Source organism: Rhinoderma darwinii, chromosome 2 (genome assembly GCF_050947455.1).
Source record: "Rhinoderma darwinii isolate aRhiDar2 chromosome 2, aRhiDar2.hap1, whole genome shotgun sequence".
Taxonomy (NCBI): Eukaryota; Metazoa; Chordata; class Amphibia; order Anura; family Rhinodermatidae; genus Rhinoderma; species Rhinoderma darwinii.
The window spans coordinates 266,142,338-266,163,084 of record NC_134688.1 but is presented as its reverse complement, the minus strand read 5'-3'; the positions used below and the strand labels follow the sequence as shown (position 1 = coordinate 266,163,084).

At 42.1% G+C, this 20,747-nt stretch overlaps 1 protein-coding gene across 3 annotated transcripts in view; it reads left to right on the top strand.

Moving 5' to 3' along the window:
- Nucleotides 1-20,747, top strand: part of INPP5B (inositol polyphosphate-5-phosphatase B) — a 116,520-nt gene that overhangs the window by 90,363 nt on the left and 5,410 nt on the right. For all 3 annotated transcript variants that reach the window (XM_075853248.1, XM_075853247.1, XM_075853246.1), the window contains 5 exons: nt 4,965-5,130; nt 6,627-6,862; nt 6,951-7,064; nt 10,174-10,258; nt 11,648-11,775. In XM_075853248.1, coding sequence (XP_075709363.1) covers nt 4,965-5,130; nt 6,627-6,862; nt 6,951-7,064; nt 10,174-10,258; nt 11,648-11,775 — 729 coding nt within the window. The remainder of the gene's footprint in view (nt 1-4,964; nt 5,131-6,626; nt 6,863-6,950; nt 7,065-10,173; nt 10,259-11,647; nt 11,776-20,747) is intronic.

The following is a 20,747-nucleotide window of genomic DNA, read 5'->3' as shown; positions in this document are numbered from 1 at the left end:
ATAAAAAAAACACGCACCAAATCGTGGTAAAAATGCATGGTGTTTTTTTATGTGGTTTTTAACCATACCTCAACCGCTTTATGTGAATATTCTTGAAGTGCTAAATTTCAGCATTGATTATTAGAAAAATCAGTGAAAAATACCCTTTGTTACCCATAGCTCTCACCTATCTTCTACGTCTCACTTACGCTCTGCTCCCAATCGCTAAGGAGGGTCACTAGTAGACGTTGCTTCAATCTTTCTGCTCAAGTCTCCTTGTATCTCCCAATTTGTCATGAACCAGCATTTCAGTGAAGTAAAGCACACTTAATTTTTTATGTATGGGCGTCACAGGGCATACTGAGGTTGAAGTATCTAATTGACTGCTCTACACGTAAGGCTCTCTCATTCTCCCAAGGTTGTGCCAAATAAGAGTTTGTCTGCAACCATTTCTCTTATGAGCATATTGCACTCCGTAGTGGAGGGGGACTGGGACGACAATTTTGTCGCAGACTCATTACCCTGACAGAACCCTACAAACAAATCTTGGCTCCCTACTAGTTTTTTCAAAAGGAAATAAATGATGAGACCGCCAGTTTGGAGCTTGGGGCGGTGGGCTTCCCATGAGCCAGAACACACACCTGACCTAATCTTAAGGCTCTTTCCAAGGCATTGAAATACATCCCATCTCCTACTAGGAGATGTTCCTGAAAATAGCACACCAAGGTTACGTCTCTCCCTTATGGAATTTCCACATGGAAAACATACCAACCCCAGCTTGCCCCAGGTGTGGAGAAGACGTGACTGAAATGCAGCATTGTTTTTGGGTCTACTCAGTGACTCAATCCTTTTGGAACAGGATATTGTTTTTTTACGCATACTAATCAACATATACCTTTTACCCCTGGTTGGGATCTTCTCGGCCAACTACCCACCCCTCTCACCCCCCTAAATACATCAGATTCTCATATTTTGTATTTCTGCTGCTACTCCCAAAACCATCCGGCAAACCTGGCCCGTCCCTTCACCTGTTTTTGGAGTAATTAGGTTTTCTATTACGAATCGAGTGGGTAAATTCTTCTCTGCAGTCCATAGTTTTTTTTTAAACATGGCGACCTATCATCCAGCTCTTGCATACACATGTTAAATCCAGAATACGTGAATGCTTTAAATCGTGGTCTAGTACCTTTTTACCCGCACCACTTCTGAGCATATGTTTTTTTTTTGGGGGGGGGGGGTTAGTGCATACAGTTTGTGACTATTACTTTAAGCCCTTGCCCTTGTGCACTTCCTCAATCCCCTCTCTCTCCCCCCTGCTCCATAGGTAACTACATTTCTTCCTTTCAAACACCAGCTGAACTATCCTCATATGGCTGCATTATCTCGTAAACGGCAATCATGGACTCTATATTTCAAAAATTACCATTTCCTCATAAGTATTTACTTCACAACGAGCTAACCAGAATTGGAATTCCCAGGCCGTTCTCCTTTGGGCACGCCACACTAACAGCTCTCTTCAGAATTACTACCCTCTATTGTCTAATCTAATTTCTCCCATCTCTTTCCTTTCTTTCATCCAACTTGATGGACATGTCTTTTTTTTTTCAACCATACTATGTAGTTCACCAGTGAAGAGCCTCCAGGAATAGTTACAAAGTCTTCTACATTGCAGCTACTGTGACAGTAGAGAATCCCTTCTAGACACTTTTTTTTTTTTTTTTTTGTTCTTCCTCTCTTCCCTTTCCCCACCATCACCCCCCTCCCTCATTGGTTTTGTATTTTGTCGCAGATGTCCACGGCTTGTTAAAAATCCAAAATATTTGCAATAAACACATTTTGGTAAAAAAAAAAGAAAGATCCGTGATCTCCCAACCGGTGAATCAGGAGTAAGGACCTGTTCACAAGTATGTGATGTACGTTTAGCGTTTACCCCAGGAAAGCTCCCGACTTACATGCTAAATGTGTCCATTGAGCTCTATATGGCCAATGAAGGCCAAAATCATGTCATTTTAACCTTTTTTGGGAGCTGGTATATGTCAGTATACTTTTTTTTTTGAGTTATGGAATAACATAGTAGACTATGCTATTTCATACAACGGCAAACCGCAAACATAAAAACATTTACCACACTGTATTTTTTTTTTAACATGAGAAGCTATGGGTTACATACTAGACTGTGTAACATATGTCACAGGCACCCGTTAAACGTATACGTCATGAGCTTTTCAATAGCTTTTCTGTGGGTGACTGATTCTATACAGCTTTTCCTGGCATATACGTTAAACGTTGGCCAAAAACGCAAAGTGAATGGGGCCTAACATGTGGCTCTTGGGCTCCCTGCATGTGGCTGTTAGAAGCTCCCAACACTATTAGGCACATAGTGTAATAGAATTGCTATTGCTTGGTACCAGGGCCAGGGCCACAACCAGTTAACAGTAGGGTAAGAGCCATGTCCCTTAATCATATATTTAATAGGTTGCTTCCCTTTTAATATTCAGTGTGGCTCAACAGCAGGGCCGGCCTTATGTTGGATAACGCCCTGTGCGGGAGTCCTACACAAACCAAAAATTAGCCACATATATAGACACGCACATACTGGAACATATATACTGTACATACATAAAGACAGATCTTTAGACATACAGGCAAATATACATACAGACATTCTGGAATATATACATACAGGTAAATATATAGATGTGTACACACACACACACACACACACACACACGGCACATATATACAAGCACAAAGACACATTCACAACCAGACCCATATATACCCAGTACAGATAATGTCATAGATTTCACGTGCAGCCCTATGTAACACTACAGATGACACACAGTAATAACTGAGGACAGATAATGTAGTAGATAATGCAGTCCTATGTAACACCACATATAACACACCGTGATAACTCTCTGAGTACAGATAATTTCGTAGATGATAACTATACCCACAGACATATATATATATATATAAACACACATAGAGGCATATATGTAAGGGGCCAGCAGGGTATGTAAGGGGGTAGCAGGATATATAGGGGGTAGCAGGGTATATACAGTGAAGGAAATAAGTATTTGATCCCTTGCTGATTTTGTAAGTTTGCCCACTGTCAAAGACATGAACAGTCTAGAATTTTTAGGCTAGGTTAATTTTACCAGTGAGAGATAGATTATATATTAAAAAAAAAAAAAAATAGAAAATCATTGTCAAAATTATATATATTTATTTGCATTGTGCACAGAGAAATAATTTTGACAATGTGATTTTCAGTCTGTTTTTTTTATATAATCTATCTCTCACTGGTAAAATTAACCTAGCCTAAAAATTCTGGACTGTTCATGTCTTTGACAGTGGGCAAACTTACAAAATCAGCAAGGGATCAAATACTTATTTCCTTCACTGTAGGAGGCAGCAGAGATATCTTAATTGTATCTGTTCTACTTTAATATTGAACACACACTTTTACAAAGCGACACAAACACATGCAGAGACACACACACACACACACACACACACACACACACACACAGACACATACTGTATACACACACATACTGTGTACACAAAGAGACACTCTATATACACATACTGTGTGTGTGTGTGTATGTATGTATATATATATACACACACACACACACACACACACACACACACACACACACACACACACACAGATACTCACCATCTCTCCTTGCTGACAGGCTCTCAGGCTTCGTGCAGGAAGGGCAGTGGGCGGAGCTTCATCCCCTTCTGTTGCTTCTCGGCTCTTATTTACTCAGTGTGTGTACCTAAGAGCAGAGCACAGAGTAGAGGCAGAGTGTAAAGGATCTGCCAGACACAGCTTCTGTGTCGACGCCCGTGGTTAATCAGTCTGCACCTGCTCCTAGGTCTGATAGAGTGACTCGATCTTCTACCATTCAGGCTGGGAGGCTCAGGAGTGGGAGACCCTATCACAGCCTGGCCAGACGGAGCTAGCTCCCGCCCTCGGTCTATTTATACCCTCATTTCCTGCTTGTCTGTGCCTGTGATTCTTTCCTGTTTCCTGGCTCTGCTGCACCTGCTGTTATTATTGACCTTGCTTCATTTTGACCCTGGCTTTACTGACTACGCTCCTGCGCTGCGTTTGGTACCTCGTACACTCCTGGTTTGACTCGGCTCGTTCACTATTCCTGTTGCTCACGGTGTTGCCGTGGGCAACTGCCCCATTTCCCTTAGCTTCTGTGTACCCTTGTCTGTTTGTCTGTCTTACACATATTGAGCGTAGGGACCGTCGCCCAGTTGTACGCCGTCGCCTAGGACGGGCCGTACAAGCAGGCAGGGACTGAGTGGCGGGTAGATTAGGGCTCACCTGTCTGTCTCTCTACCCCGTCATTACACAGAGCCCAGCAGCGCCCCCTACATGCTGGGAGGGTGCAGCACCCTGTGCGCTCGCACATTTCGCACACCCCTAAGTCCGACTCTGCTCAACAGCACCTATCATGTCTAAAAGTGGCTCGTGACTTGCTAAAGGCAAGAGACATCTCAGGTAGGTTTTCAGGATCGGTTTGCGTATGTGAAGATTACATAATGTACGGTCTTGTATGTTCTGAGGCTTGATCTCATAGAGCCTGGTCCAAAGGGCAAAAAGCAGCCATTAGAAGAGATCGTAAGTTTGTCTAGGCTTTGCTGTCTAGTCTTTGATACAAATAGCATGAATGATACATATAAACATACATATACATCCACTTCCAATTTTTTTTAGCTTTTCATACCATAAGGATAGTGTTTGTTTAGTGATTAAATGTAGAGTACAAAAAATTGAGGCTATAAATTGTTGCTCTCCACTTTTTAAGTCACAACTTGATGGCACTTTTACATTTTTATTACATAAGAGGTTCTTTGTTCTCCATACCATTTATAAGCATACATAGTGAAACCTCAGATGTGCGTTATCCATAAAGGAAGTCTAAAATGCTGATGTGTTGTCTATTCCACAGTTTCACTTCAAGGATATGAAGTACATGCAGCTGCAAGTCCAGACATTCACCATTCATAATGATGGGCAGGTGGCTTGTCAGTTTGAATTCATAAGTAAGCTGGATGAACCATCGTATAGTAAACAATGGCTCCGAGCTAATCCAAGCAAAGGGTTTCTTACACCAGGTATATGCACTTTCTAGTGTTCACTGTGTTCTTACAAATAAATCTTACTTTCTCTAGTAAGGCCTTGTTCACACGGCATTTATTTGACGCGTTTTTTGCCTCGTGTTTAAAAACCGCGTCGTGTAAAAAAAGAAGCATCAGGTCAATTCTTGGTGCGTAAAACGCGCCGCAAACACGTCACTAAACGCATCTAACGCGTCAAAGCCCCTGTACTTTAAAAAGCACTTTGCAAAAAACGCTAGCGTTTTTGACGCATTTACACGTAAGTTTTTTTGTGCCATGTAAGCAAGGCCTTATTGTATCAGGCAGTGTATGTTACCTTTTTTTCTTTTGGTACATTTAAAAAAAATGCTACAGTAATAACTTGAGTGTGGTTTTATAATCTACATTTTCAAAGTGATTATCAGCTGGTACACCTGTTTATATAATTATACATAATAATGCATACTACATAGTGTTAATATTAGACATGCTGTTTGATAATACATGAACAGTGGTCCTCGTGCATTAAAACTAGTTCAGACAAAACATCTGTGTTAAAAATGCAATCTATCCTATATCTTGCTGTGAATATATTTTTTTAACCCTGTATATTTGCTACGATTAGTACCACATTTCATTATATGCTTGAAGCCACATATTTCTTAATATGTGTTAACTAAGCAAGTGTCATTAACCATCTTATATTATCATGGAAATCTAGCATTAACTTGTTTACCTATTTTAAGATCATAACCATGACTAAAGCTATGTTCACATTTCTGTCACTTTTGAATAGTTCAGAATGCAGTGCTGTTCTTGCCATTTAAACGATGGAAACCTTGACAGGACCCCGATAGTTCCCATTATAGGTCAATTGGACGACGTTCAGGTCGTCATATGAAGGATCCAGCATAGCATCATGGCTTCAGTTCTAAATAGTGCAGATGTGAACAGAGCCTAATTACTATGATTTTGCTTTCAATTTCCAGCTGCCAATGCTTACAGTGCGTCTCCAATGATCAATAAAAAAAAGATTTGTTGCGGTCTTTAGAGTAATGTTAGCCATTGCTGTTCATTGCAGGTCTCCAGGTGAAATAAATCAACATAAAAATGTCGGAGCAAAGTTATTTTTTGTGGTTGTCAAATTAAAAATCAACGTTATTACATAACCAAAACATTTTGTACAGCAGGGTGCGTGTACTTTATGATCGACTTACCCCAGAAAACTAGTCTGTATGCATCTCCTGCTGACAAGTGAGGTATAGAGAACAGGAAAGATCAGCTAAAGGCCCTTTTACACGGGCCAATGATTGGTTGTACGAGCGCTCATTCCCGATCATTGCCCCATGTAAATAGGGCAGCGATCAGTCGATGAGCGAGCAAACGTAAACCGGGACATGCCGGCCTGATGCAAATGCATGGAGACCAACGATCGTAGTAGCATATAATATAAACATAATGGTACCTTGTATTTTACATATATCAAAATATTAATCAGGATTTTACGTTTCTAGGATCAGAAGCACAAATAGAACTGGAGTTATTTGTCAACAATCACACGGCTGCTCGACTAAACTCTGGTGAGGAAAAATTGGAAGACATTTTAATTCTGCATCTGGACAGAGGAAAAGACTTCTTCTTGTCTGTGATCGGAGATTATCTGTACAGCTGCTTTGGATCTTCCATCCAGACGTTGTGTTATATGAGAGAACCCATCAGAGACATGTCTCCTGACACTATCCGTGAACTGGTATGATTATCGCATTATCATGTTCCTTCTCTTGATGCAATATGTTAATATATGTAACAAGTTCTTGGCTTTTATTTTGCCACTCTAGGCACGTATGCCTCTTCGAATGAAGGATGATTTTGTTGGTGCAGATAAACCTTTAGACGTACCTAAAGAGCTCCGGATGATGGTTGATCACTTACACCGGAATGCATCCTTGCAGGTTGGATCGCGCCCTCATTTCTCTTATCACTGAACTAGAACAATTATTGATGGGTAGATAGGTAGAAAAGATGTGTATTATAAAATAACCTCATCTTTTATGCCTAGGTTATTAATATGTGATTTCAAGTTATATTGGAATGTGGATTAAAAGGAACAAACAATTAAGTGTTGCAGATTTGTTTAAAGAAGCACACCACTTTGTTTTTTTTACTGCCCCCTCCATTTGTACATTGGTGTTTCAGTGGGGTGCTGTGTGCAGAAATACTTACCGATCCCCGCATCTTATTTTTCGGGTCCAGCGCTGCTTTCGTGGTCTTCCCTCTGACTTGTTCGGAGTCACTGTGCTTTTAAGTAAACCGGAACTCAGGCTCTCAATGCATTCCTATGGAAGCCAGAACGAGGCTCCATAGGAATGCATTGAGAGCCTTACTTCTGGTTTTCTAAAAAGCACAGCGATTCAAGACCATTCAGAGGGAAGAGCACGTGAGCAGCGCTGGACCCGAAAAAGATAAGATGCGGGGATCATTAAGTATTTCTGCACACAGCACCCCTCACTGAAACACCAGTGTACAAATGGAGGGGGCAATAAAAAAAAAAGTGGAGTGCTTCTTTAAACAAATTTGCAACGCTTAATTCTTTGTTCCTTTAAATCTACATTCCAATATAACTTGAAATTACATATTAGTAACCTAGGCATAAAAGATGAGGTTATTTTATAATACACATGGAGGGGGCAATAAAAAAAAAAAAAAAAGTGGAGTGCTCCTTTAAGATCTTGACCCCACTAGACATAAAATGTTTAGTAAAATTATAGTGTAGCGCAGGATTTCGGAAAAAAGATACTTGGTAGTTATCTCTGTTGCCCTGCAGATCTGGGTTCTAATCCAGACATATGTATCAGTTTAATGGTGTGTATGTTTTAGACTCTGTTCATATACCATCTGTAAACTACATTGGGCGTATGTGTCGAGAGAGTACCCTGTACATACCTAGAACATGTCTATGGGGCCCCATTCACCCGACGTATGCCAAAAGAGCCAGTACCTTTTTATTTTTTTGCTGTACAGAAAACTTTGGTTTCCTCCACATCTCTTTAAATATACAGATCAATTAATTGCTGTGTGTGGTTTATAGTGGCAAATTAGATTGTGAGCCTCCTCTAGATTGATAATCTACTTGCATTTCACCATTGAATAATAATATGTGGTCTGATTGTTATCAAAGTCACAATTATAGACCAACACAAACGAACTAAACTAATAACACACAAACCGTTGTTTTATTGAACACATTGAGTAAACATCTACAGTGCAGGGAGAAAAAAGAAGATTGAAAGTGCTTTGTCCATTAAATAAAGGCACACAAAGCCTGGTTACTGACCAATCTGATTTTGCTTAGGCCACATGCACACAACCGTAGATTTTGTTCGTAATTACGGTCCGCAATTACGGACCCGTTAATTTCTATTGACCACGGACACCTTCCCGTATATATGCGGGAAGATGTCCGGGCCGTAGAAAGCCTCCGAAAAAGATAGGACATGTCCTATCTTTTGCTTTTTACTGATCAAGCTCGGATATTTTATATGGCAGCACGGGCGAAAATGTGGGTTGCTGTCCGCGAATGCCAGCGGCCGGCCGTGCCAGTAATCACGGACCGTGATTACAGGCACGGCCGTTGGGCATGAGGCCTTAGTGTGAACCATGCTTTGCGGCAAGTAACTTTCAGAAGCTGTGTTATAGAAGCACATGAAACTGGAATGCGCTACAAAAACATTGCTAAAGACCTTGACGTACATCCACAGTTAGGACTGTTGCTACTCTCCCTAGAAGTGAGCGTCCTGTTAAGATCACTCCAAGAGCGAAACAGGCAATCCTGAAAGAGGTGAGAACCCAAGGGTGACTGCAAAAGACCTATTAAAGACTCTATGAACTGCAAAAACCTCTTTTCCACTATTAGAAAAATACAAGAACAAGACTGGTGTTCATAGAAGGACACGACGAGGGAAACCGCTGTTGTCCATGAAAAACATTATGGCCTGTCTCAAGTGAAATTTTTAGCAAGAAAATGCACAGTGCTATGTTTGTAGGAAAAAGAAGACTGCCCAGCAACACCAAAACCTCATCCCAAGCATGAAGCTTGGTGGAGGGAGTATTATGGTTTGCGGCTGCTTTGCTGCCTCAGGGCCTGGAGGGCTTGCGATCATTAAGGGAATAATTAATTCAAAGGTGAATCAAAACATTTTAAAGGAGAATGTAAGGACAGCAGTCCATGACCTCAAGCTGAAGAGATGTTGGGTGATTCAAACTAGACAATGGCACAAAGCACACAAGTAAATCAACTAAAGAAGGGTTGAAAAAGAAGATAATTTGTGTTTTGGAATGTCCTGACCTCACCCCTGTGGAGATGCTGCGGTATGATCTGAAGTGGGCTGTGCATGCAGGGCATCCCAGAAATATTTATGAATTGAAACACATTTGCAGGGAGGAATGGTCCAAGATTCCTCAACGTTGTGTAAATCTTATTGGTGGAAGTGATTCCTGCTAAAGGGGGATCTACAGGTTATGAAATTCAAGGGTTCACTTACTTGTTCTCCCCGCACTGTGGATGTTTACTCAATGTGCTCGATAAAGTACAACTGTTTGTGTATTATTAGTTTAGTTAGAGTGTTTGTCTATAAAAGGGACTTGGATAACAATCACACAACATTTTATCAGTAATCAATGCAGAAATCCAGGTGGATTCAAAGGGTTCACTTACTTTCTCTTGAAACGGTAGGAACCATGCATTAATAAGCATAGACTGGATGTGATTTTCTTAATTGCAAAATGTAGTTCAACATAGCATTGAGTTAAACCAGGTTCAAACACAATTTTTTTTTAATTTATTTTTTTTATGTAAAGGAGTAATTGGATCTATTTTGGGCTACTGTACCAAATTTATCCATGTTTGGTACCTTTTTGGTATTTTTTTTTAAGAATATCAAATCAAGGCTATCGAATGAAGTGTAGTTTCATTGTTGGATATTGGAGATATGGTCCACTAGTGACACAGAATAAATATTATGATAATAGACCTAACTACTTTTTTTTCTTATTTGATTGCAGGAAGATTTGTTTCAGCAGCCTGGGTTAAGATCAGAATTTGAAGCTATTAGAGACTGTTTAGATACCGGATTCCCAGAATCTATTCGTATCCTTTTAAAAATTAAAATATAACCATGGCAAGATCATCAACGTCTACTTAGTTGTCTGTACACAAATATTAATTTTCCTTTAAGCCAACCAGGATTCCCATATTTTTCACAATTATTAGACCGGTCACTAACGATTCATACACTGCAAGATAGCTGCAATGATCAGTATGACTTTCTCAGTGGAAAAATCACTCTAGTCATATCAAATATCATTACTGTTCATTGGTGCACATGTATTTTCTCAAATAACTGGTAACATTTGAAGGCTATAGACACTGCACTGAATTTTTTTTTTGTTAATTTCCCTCCTAAATGCATACTTAAGCAGCTATTTTTAAATAGTTTTTTAAGGATAACTACCATTTAGCTGCTGTTTAGCCTGTTGTGCTCCCGTAGAAGGTTGTGGTGCTGCTTCTGACATAAATTCGACAGCACACTGCTCCTGGCTGCTGTCGACTCAGGGCTGAAGTCATCTATTTTCTTTCCAGAGAGGCTGCTGTCTCTGCTCTACCTCCCTCTTCTCAGAGTAGCACAGATACATGGAGCTAGTGAAGGAAGCAGCATCCTGGAGTCAGACAGTGTGTATTATTGATGGGGACGCACACATGAGAAAAGTCTAAAAATTCGAGCAAGTTGCAAACTGAATATCAAGGAGTCACAAAATAAATGATGGAATGAAGATTGCAGCCTGAAATTAGTGCAGCTTTTTAAACTCCAGGTAACCACTAAACTATGTAAAAATCCTTTCCTCCATGTCAAAGGCCTTAGTTCGTAGCGACCAAGACAAACTTCCTTTTTTTTTTTTTTTTTTCAACCAATTGCTTTATTCCCAAAAACATAATTGTCTATTGTGGTTGGATTGTTAAAGAGCGTCTGTAACCAAAATGCTGTTTTTCTTTTGTCTTTGGAGCAATCATTCTGGAACCATATGATAAATATATACTGTTCAGCCCTCTTAGACCCGTCAGATGCTAAATTCTGTATTCTATCATGCAACCTCACATACTCTGCAGAGGTGTAGGGAATCTGATTGGTCAGGTCGTAGGCTATCCTTCCATGCTGGTCATGGAACAATACATAAACAATTGTAATAAAATGTGTGTGTGTGTGTGTGTGTGTGTGTGTGTGTGTGTGTGTGTGTGTTGTGTCTACTATGCTTTATGCTTCAGGTCATGTAATGACCTTTTGTTCTGGTTATTACTATCTTTTAACAATAATACATTTATATCACACAATTAGCCTAACCGAACTATAATGTTCAGAGCCCATGTTGTAACATTATTTATCCTATATTAAAGATGATGATTTAACGGTATAAATCTGGTAGGGCCTTGTATTTTTATGCCCTTTTGAAAACTAAAATGTTTTCCTTAACATTCCGCAAGCTGGAAGCACCCATTCTGTCATTGAGGCGTTACTGCTATTTCTAGAAGGCCTCCCAGAACCGGTTATCTGCTACAGCTATTATGACAAATGCTTAGAGTTTGCTGGAGATCATGACCGCAGTAAAGAGGTAATGACTTAGATGCAAATCATTTCTTTTTTTTCGTCTTCCATCACCAAAATGTTAAGATTAACACATAATCTCCATATGAACTTAGTCCAGATGGGACAAACTCTTTCCGTATGTCATGTTATGGACATTATAGTTCTAGTCCTCCACTCTATATGGGGGAAATATATTTTGATGCTTGCGGCTGTGATCTTCAGCGGTTACAGCAGCCAGGCCCAGCTGGTCATCGGGGAGTGTCTGCATCCATATGCACTGTGGCAGGTAGTTGTCCATCAAACTTGCAGATACAGATAATTTCTCTTCATACGACTTAATTATTTATCTTCGGTCATCATCGGTGTTAAGATTAATATAAAAAAATCACTTCATGAAAATCAAACAATCCGTGGCAAATCCAAGCAAAATCTGCATGTAAAAACCACCTTAATGGGTATACAACGCTTCTAGTTCATGGTTTAAATATAAATAGAGTAAACAATTAACTATTAACCATTCTCGACCACCCACTGTCTTTTGACGGCACTCCAGTGAGCGCACATGCTTTAAGTAGGAACTGTTGCGAACAGCCCCTGTACTTAGAGTAGCCTGCTGAATTCAGTTGGATCAGAGAAAACTCCAGTCCCAGCTGTTTAACCAGGGGATTTCCCTCTTCAATGAAACCCAGGGATACAATTGGGGACTGGAGTAACCCTCTGCAGACCCCAGGGCTGTCTGTTCTGTAAGCATGCTGTTAGGGCATACTATGTGTTGCCCTAACAGCAGCCTGTGTTTATAGTGATACGTTTATAATGTATTTGCATACAGGAGTATAAAATAAAGTTGTTAAAAGTTATACCTTCATGGGATTTAAAGAAAAAAATAATAGTAAAGAAATGTCCACAAAAGTCATTATTTAGCATATATTTTATAGGCCATACATTACATAAAAACCAAAAACCTACACATATTGGATATCTACACAACCGTAATAACCTGAATAGTTTTAACAGGGTATTTGGTGTGAAATATGAATGGTATAACAAAAAAGAGCTGACTAGAACTACAGTTGACAAACAAACTTTATTTAAAATTTTGCTTTTAATTCATCAATTTAAAAAAGATCATAACATTTATACAATGTCACAAAAAACACAAAAGGATTCGAGATGGGCAATAACACCTCAAATATATGTGCTGTCGTCAATCGTAACCACAGATAATTTTAAGAGTGCGGGGTGTTATTGCCTGCTAAGGTACATCGTATATATTAGGAGAAGATAGACTATAATACATAATTAAACATATATGGTGCCACTGACCCTGACATAACCCTTATCTACAGGGGGGGCTGTATGGAGTTCTCTACAGGGGGCCTGTATGGCGCTCTCTACAGAGAGGGCTGTATGGTGCTCTCTACAGAGGGGGCTGTATGGCGTTATCTACAGGGGGGCTGTATGGCGTTATCTACAGGGGGGCTGTAAAAATGGCACCATCTACAAGGGGGGGTTGTGTGACACCCAGGGGAGGGGGGCCCCAGTCAAAAGTTTGCTATGGGGCCCAGTCTTTCCTAGTTATGCCCCTGACTGCCACACTATGTATTTAATTACATAAGCGTACATACCTACCTACACTTGTTTTATATTAGTCGCCCATTACATATACCGTGTTTCCCCGATAGTAAGACACCCCCGATTGTAAGACGTATCGGGGGTTTCAGGGGGGTCGGCTAATATAAGCCGTACCCCGAAAGTAAGACATATGTCTTACTTTCGGGGAAACACGGGGGTATTGCCGCCTCCTGCCCACTTCCGCGCCGCCCCCCTCTCCATACGTCACCGCGCCGTCCCCTGCACTTGCTCCTGCTGCAACTGCCGGAATTGAAGCGCGCGCCGATTCCGGCAGTTTAACCCATTAAATGCCGCTGTCAATAGTGACAGCGGCATTTAATGTGTTTGACAGAGGGGGGAGCTCCCTCTGTCACCCGATCGGCGCCCCCGCAAACAAATCGCGGGTCGCCGTCGGGTTTCCATGACAGCCGGGGGTCTAACAAAGACCCCCAGGTCTGCCTTCAGCATCTGCCTGTTAGGCGATGCCGGAGGCATGACCTAATAGGTTGCCTGTCAGTTTTACACTGACAGGCAATAATGCTTCGGTATACTAAGTATACCAAAGCATTATATATGCGATCGGCACATCGCATAGTGAAGTCCCCTGGTGGGACTAAAAAAAAAAATGTAAAACCGTTAAATAAAGTTTGTGGAAAAAAAAAAAAAAAAAATTCGACAATTTTTTTACAATATAAGACATACCCCGAAAGTAAGACATAGTCGGGCTTTTGGGGATAAAAAGAAAGTAAGACACTGTCTTACTTTCGGGGAAACACGGTAGATCCATTTGTGCACATTCAGTAAACTAAGAGTGTGCAGCCTATTTAGTTAGACCAGGGGTGGGGAACCTTTTTTTTCTGCCAAAGGCCATTTGGATATTTATAACATCATTCGTGGGCCATACAAAATTATCAACTTAAAAATTAGCCTGCTATATTTGGTCAAACATTGAATTCACTCACCGCTTAGCCTGCTTCTCTTTGAGGCGTGTGAGCTTATCCGGTATTGATGATGTTGCTACTGTGTCGGTCAGTCTGGAGCGCAGTCGACTCTCTGCAGTGACACGCTTTGAAAGGAACTGCTCGCAGCAGTAAGTTTCTCCGACTTACTTAAAGGGTAACTAAACGTTTGACAAACTTGTGACATGTCAGAAGTTTTGATTGATGAGGGTCTGAGCACTGAGACCCCCACTAATCGCTAAAATGAAGAGGCAGAAGTGCTTGTGTAAGCGCTCAGCCGCTTCGTGTCTGTTTGTTTTTTCCCAGAAATCAATGTATCGGAGCAAGGGCTCAATAGAAAGTCTATGAGCCTGTACATCAGCTTTCTGGAAAAAGTCGAACAGAAACTAAGCGACTGAGCGCTTCTGCCGCTTGGTTTTTACCGATTTGGTGGGGGTTTCAGTGCTCGGACCCCCACCAATCAAAACTTCTGACATGTTACTATGACATTTCAGAAGTTTGTCAAACATTTAGCTACACTTTAATAGTATCTTTAGTAAAAAAACATTTTTTTACAACTGTCGATTTGGCATTAATTGTTTTTAATCTCATGAACTAATATATATATCTGCAACACAGAGAGGTAGAATGGGTTTAGGGGGCCCCGTTCTAGAGATAGGTGTCGGACCCGCATCTATCTGATATTTATGACATATCCTGTGGATATGTCATAAATGTCTTTGATGGGAAAAGCCCTGACTTTGTGTTCTCCTTTAAAACAGGTCCCGTCACATTTGTAACAGCTTGTAGCACAAAAACCACGGCGGTCACAGTGAGGTCGGTATGTGCTGTGAAAGGAGTGGACCAGTCCAGTCAGCTGACCTCATGTCATGTGACTGGACTGTACCGGCCCGAGAGTGGATCAGTCCGGTCACCTGACCTCACGTCACTGACCTCACTCAGACCACCGCCATACTTGGCTCTGTTCGCCCTCCTCCTGCTCCTAAATGTAGAGTGAGTAGGGCGGACAGAGCCAAGAAGGCCGGAGGTTCCCCATCCCTGAGTTAGGCTGTGCACGGTGAGGAGAGCAAATTTTTCGGCTATATGATACAACCCACAAATACAAAAGTGTATAAATACAGTTTTACAATTTAAGCTTAATGCATGGATACGGTGCAAGAATTAAGCTCCGTATTTACGTACAGCACCAGAACCAAGCTCAGTGCATAAATGCAGCACAAGAACCAAGCGCAGTATATAAATATAGTATGAGAACCAAGCTCAGTACATATGTACAGCACAGAACCAAGATCAGTACATATACAGTACCAGGACAAATCCAGCTCTGCACAGATTATTTGCAAATTCAGTTTAACCCCCTGCCATATAAATTTGTACAGTGTGAAACTACAGCTCCCAGTATGGCCTGAACAATGGTAAGGCTATGCTGGGAGTTTCTGTTTCTCAAAAAAAAAAAAAAAAGAATGGTTTACTTTTCTCATTATTTGTGTCCATCTGATCCAGACCACCATGGCGACTTTTCCCGATTACAACTCATCTCTGCAGAGTTTACCACTCAGATGTCTGGGCTCACTTTTCAAACATATCCGAACCTCTAAACTAAGACAAAATCCTCATGGTGCACCACACCTTAGCCCCTGAATATAATATATGCACTCTGTCCATGCATATTGTGCACATACTGTGCCCCTGAAAACATTGCCACACACTGTGCCCCTGAATATAGTGCCACACACTGCTCCTCTAAATTTACTGCCACACACAGTTCTCCTGAATACAATCCTGTCACCCACTGTGCTCCCTGAAAAGAAAGCGCCACACTCATAGTGCCCTTGCAGATAGTAGCTACATAGTGCACCATGTAGATGAGAAACACAGTGCCCCCTGAATGTACTGCCACCTTCTGTGCCCCTGACAAACTGTTCCTCACTGTGTCCTGAATATATAGTGTGGCAGTGCATTCAGGGGGCACTGTTTTGGGCATTATCTGCAGGGGCACTGTTTGTGTGGCATTTTGTTTTCAGGGAGCATAGTAGGTGACAGGATTTCATTCAGAGGAACAGTGTGTGGCAGTGTATTCAGGGGCATTCATGTCACACGCTTGCTGAAAACAAAGCTCTACACACACACACACACACACACACACACACACACACATAGTGTCACCTGCTGTGCTCCTGAAAATATTTTTTAGGTTGTGCCCTATGAAAAGTGCCATACACACAATGCCTGCTAAAGATTGCTACATGCTGTGCCCCCTGAAAGTACTGCCACAGGCGGTGCCTCATGCAAATAAAGTGAAACTCTCACATGCTGTGCCCTTTGTAGAGTGCCACATTCTGTGTCTCTGTAGTGTGCCACACATAGTGCCCCCTGTAGAAAGTTGCCACACACAGTGCCCCCTGTAGAAAGTAGCCACACACAGTGCTCCCTGTAGAAAGTAGCCACACACAGTGCCCCCTGTAGAAAGTAGCCACACACAGTGCTCCCTGTAGAAAGTAGCCACACAGTGTCCCCTGTAGATAGCCACAAGAATACTGACCTGTCCCTATTCCTATAGCGATGTAGGCCAGGCCTGCTTCAGCGGAAAAATGCAGGTTGCACGATGACATCATCATGACAATCATGAATCAGAGGAAACTGATGCATCAGAGGGGAAACCGGTATGATCCCACCCCTGGTTATTTACAAAAAACAGAGTATTATAATATGCAAAACCTAGCATGCATACTGCGGATGGTGGAGTGGTTTTCATTGAACACTCCTTCCCTTCAACCTTAGGCCTTATTCACACGAACGTGTCCGTTTTGCGCGTGCAAAAAATGCTGCGTTTTGCGTGCGCAAAAGTTCAGTGTGGCATCTGTATATGGTGCGTGGCTGCGTGATTTTCGCGCAGCCGGCATCATTATGACACTCTGTTTTTATGTTTACAATCATAAAAGCAGGAGGTGCTTTTCTGTGTTCATTAATTTTTTTTTTTAGTACTGAAGCGCGAATCATGCTCGGCACCCGGAGGTGCTTCCGTGTGCCGAGCGCAATTTGCACAAACCCATTGAGTTCAATGGGTGCTTGCTGCGCGAAACACGGGCAAGTATAGGACATGTCGTGAGTTTTACACAGCGGACAAACGCTGCGTGAAAATCACGACCTGTCAGAACGGCCCCATTGACTTACCGTATATATCGGCGTACAAGACGACTTTTTACACCCTTAAAAAAATTTCAAAAGTGTGGGGTCGTCTTATATGCCGGATATTGTCTACATTAGGGATGCACGTTGCAGCCGCACAGCTCAGTATAATACACATGAATGTATGGGAGCGCGGCTGCGGCTGTGTAATTCAGCCACAGCCCCGCTCCTGAGTCATGATAAGTTCGCGGGGTCAGGATGATGCAATGCGGCCAGCGCTGCACTAATGAGCGGCGGCACTGGAGACAGAACATGGCGGGCGCGCTACAAAACACCCCCATGTTCTGTCTTCAGTGCCTGAACTGCCGCTCATTAGTGCAGCGCCGGCCGCATCACCTCATGCTGACCGCGCGCGCACTTCCTGTCAGGAGCGGGGCAATGGCTGTATTACACAGCCGCAGCCCCGCTCTATAACGGCGGAGATCAGAGAAACCGCTCATCTCCGCCGTTATTCCCCTGAATGCTGCGATCACAGCTGACTGCAGCATTCAGGGGAAAGTGAGAAGGGGGGATGCCCCTGGATCGCGTCACAGGGAATTCCTGTGACGCGATCGAGGGCCATACCATATATGGGCAGACAGCCCAGGGTCTATTGACGGACCCCAGGGCTGTCTTACCATATTTCATGTTGTTAGGACATACCCAAGTATGTCCTAACAACTGCCTGTGTATTATCCGTCCACAGGTTAATGTACTGGCATATATCTGATATATGTCAGTACATTAAAGTTTAAAAATAAAGTTAAAAAAAAGTATTGTTAAATTGTAAAAAAAATACACCTTCACCTTTTTTACAATAAACATTAAAATAAGTCTCAATACATAAAATACACACATTCAGTAATGGCGCGGACAACAATGTTTTTGCATCATTTATGATGTGTACGCTGTAAAAAAATGAAATAAACACGGCTTTCATTCACTTATTAATGTGAGGCGCGAGGTGCGATGAATTTACCCTCCATGTTCCTCACATTAATAGTAAATAACCCCATCATGTACCTCGCACATTAACCCATTATGACTGAGAAACATGATGGGATTAATTACTATTAATGTGAGGTGCGTTCAAAATTCATCACACGTCGCGCCTCACATCAGAAAACGGAAGAATTTTTTTTTTATTACTGTTGGCAAAAGTATCGAAATTGGTATCGAAATCGCAATACTAAACGAAGTATCGGTATCGAAGTCCAAATTCTGGTATCGTGACATCCCTAGTCTACATATTGTCTACACACAGGTTGTGTGTTACCTTGTGAGCCTGCAGTCCGGTACACAGGCTCCCGGGATGCACGGAATCCGCCACGGATCTGAGGGAAGCCGGTATTAGCCGCCAGGGAACATCTCTGTAAGATCCTCTGGCCCGCCCTTTCCTCTCATTCCCTGCCTCTCAGATCTCGCGCGATGAAGCAGCCTATCTGCGCATGCGCGAGTTCAAAGAGACAGAGAGTCCTGGGTCCTGCCGCCGATGGCCATAGTGAAGCGCTCCTGCACGAAATGGTGAGTATATCTTAAATTCTATATTTTAAGGGTAAAAGTTGGGGGTCGTCTTATACGCCCAGTCGTCTTATACGCCGACATATACGGTACATAAGTCCGTGCGATGCGCGTGATTTCCACGTGTGTAGCACGGACGTAATACACGTTCATCTGAATAAGGCCTTATCCTGTTGGATGATGAATCTCTGTTCTTGCCGCTTATTAGTGCTCCACCCTCTGTTTATTTCTTCTTATAAAGGGCGTTTCCATTACACATTGGACGCCGACCACATGCAACAGCACATGCTCCATCTAGCAGTGCCGGGTTATGTGAGTTATAACGTTCTGGTTTTTGTAACTAATTTATTGCATGTTCCTTTATGGTCTGCGTTTATTTATGAGTGTAGTCTCCTGATGAACCATTTTATGGGAAAACGCTTTGGGTCAGTGTTGTTATGAAATCATATATGCATTTGTTCTACATTGTTTGTGGGATTTTGGGATCATGCATTTACATTTTAGTTATTTATGGATGACACTTGTGTAGGTTTTGATAGGGTGTTCTAGGGAGAGCTTCCGGTGCGGGATTGCCCCTTTTCTGGGTGATCACTCTGCTGTGTATAAGGGTTTAGATACAGGGTGATGTCCGGTTAAGGGTATGTTCACACGCTTAGCAAAAAACGTCTGAAAACAGCTCCTGATTTTCAGACGTTTTTTAAGCCACCTGCGTTTTTCGCTGCGTTTTTTACGTTTTTGGAGCTGTTTTCTAATAGAGTCCATGAAAAACCGCTCCAAAAACGTCCCAAGAAGTGACCTGCACTTCTTTTTCATGGCCGTTTTTTTACGCAGCCGTTTTTCAAAACGGCCGCGGGAAAAAACAGCCCATCGGAACAGAACGCCGTTTTTCCCATTGACCTCAATGGCCAGATGTTAGTAGGCGTTTTGCTTCTGATTTTTTTTTTTTTTTTTGTCCGTTTTTCGGGAGTTTACGGCCAGAAAAACGGCCGAAAACACTCTGTGTGAACATACCCTAAGTGTCACCTTGAATGTTTCGTTTCCGTCCTACTATGGGACCTTTTTTAAGCATCCCATAGTAGGACGGAAACGTTGCAGTTGTGTGTTGACTGAATAAAACACTTTTTTTGCTACATTGGAGTGCTGTGGGATGTCTTCTATATTTATCTACAATCCTTGGATCGGGATTACCCGCTTGCACCCATTACCATTGTGGATTTGGACATGGAGTGCTGCTTATCTCTGTTCGTATATGTGTATGTATGTATGTATGTATGTGTGTGCAGATTTAGGAGTCTTGGAAAGCTAGGTGACCGTGCCTGTCATGGGTGTAATGGCAGCCCTATTTGTTGTCATCCAGCTTTTCAGAATATGGACTATAACAGCAAGTAGGGACAGACGAGAAAATCCATAGGATAGACAGAAGGGTCGTATTCTAAGGCTGGATTCACACGAGTACATTACGTCCGTAATGGACGGAACGTATTTCAGCCGCAAGTCCCGGACCGAACACACTGCAGGGAGCTGGGCTCCTAGCATCATAGTTATGTACGATGCTAGGAGTCCCTGCCTCTCCGTGGAACTACTGTCCCATACTGAAAACATGATTACAGTACGGGACAGTTGTCCCACAGGGACTCCTAGCGTCGTACATAACTATGATGCTAGGAGCCCAGCTCCCTGCAGTGTGTTCGGTCCGGGACTTGCGGCCCAAATACGTTCCGTCCGTTACGGACGGAAA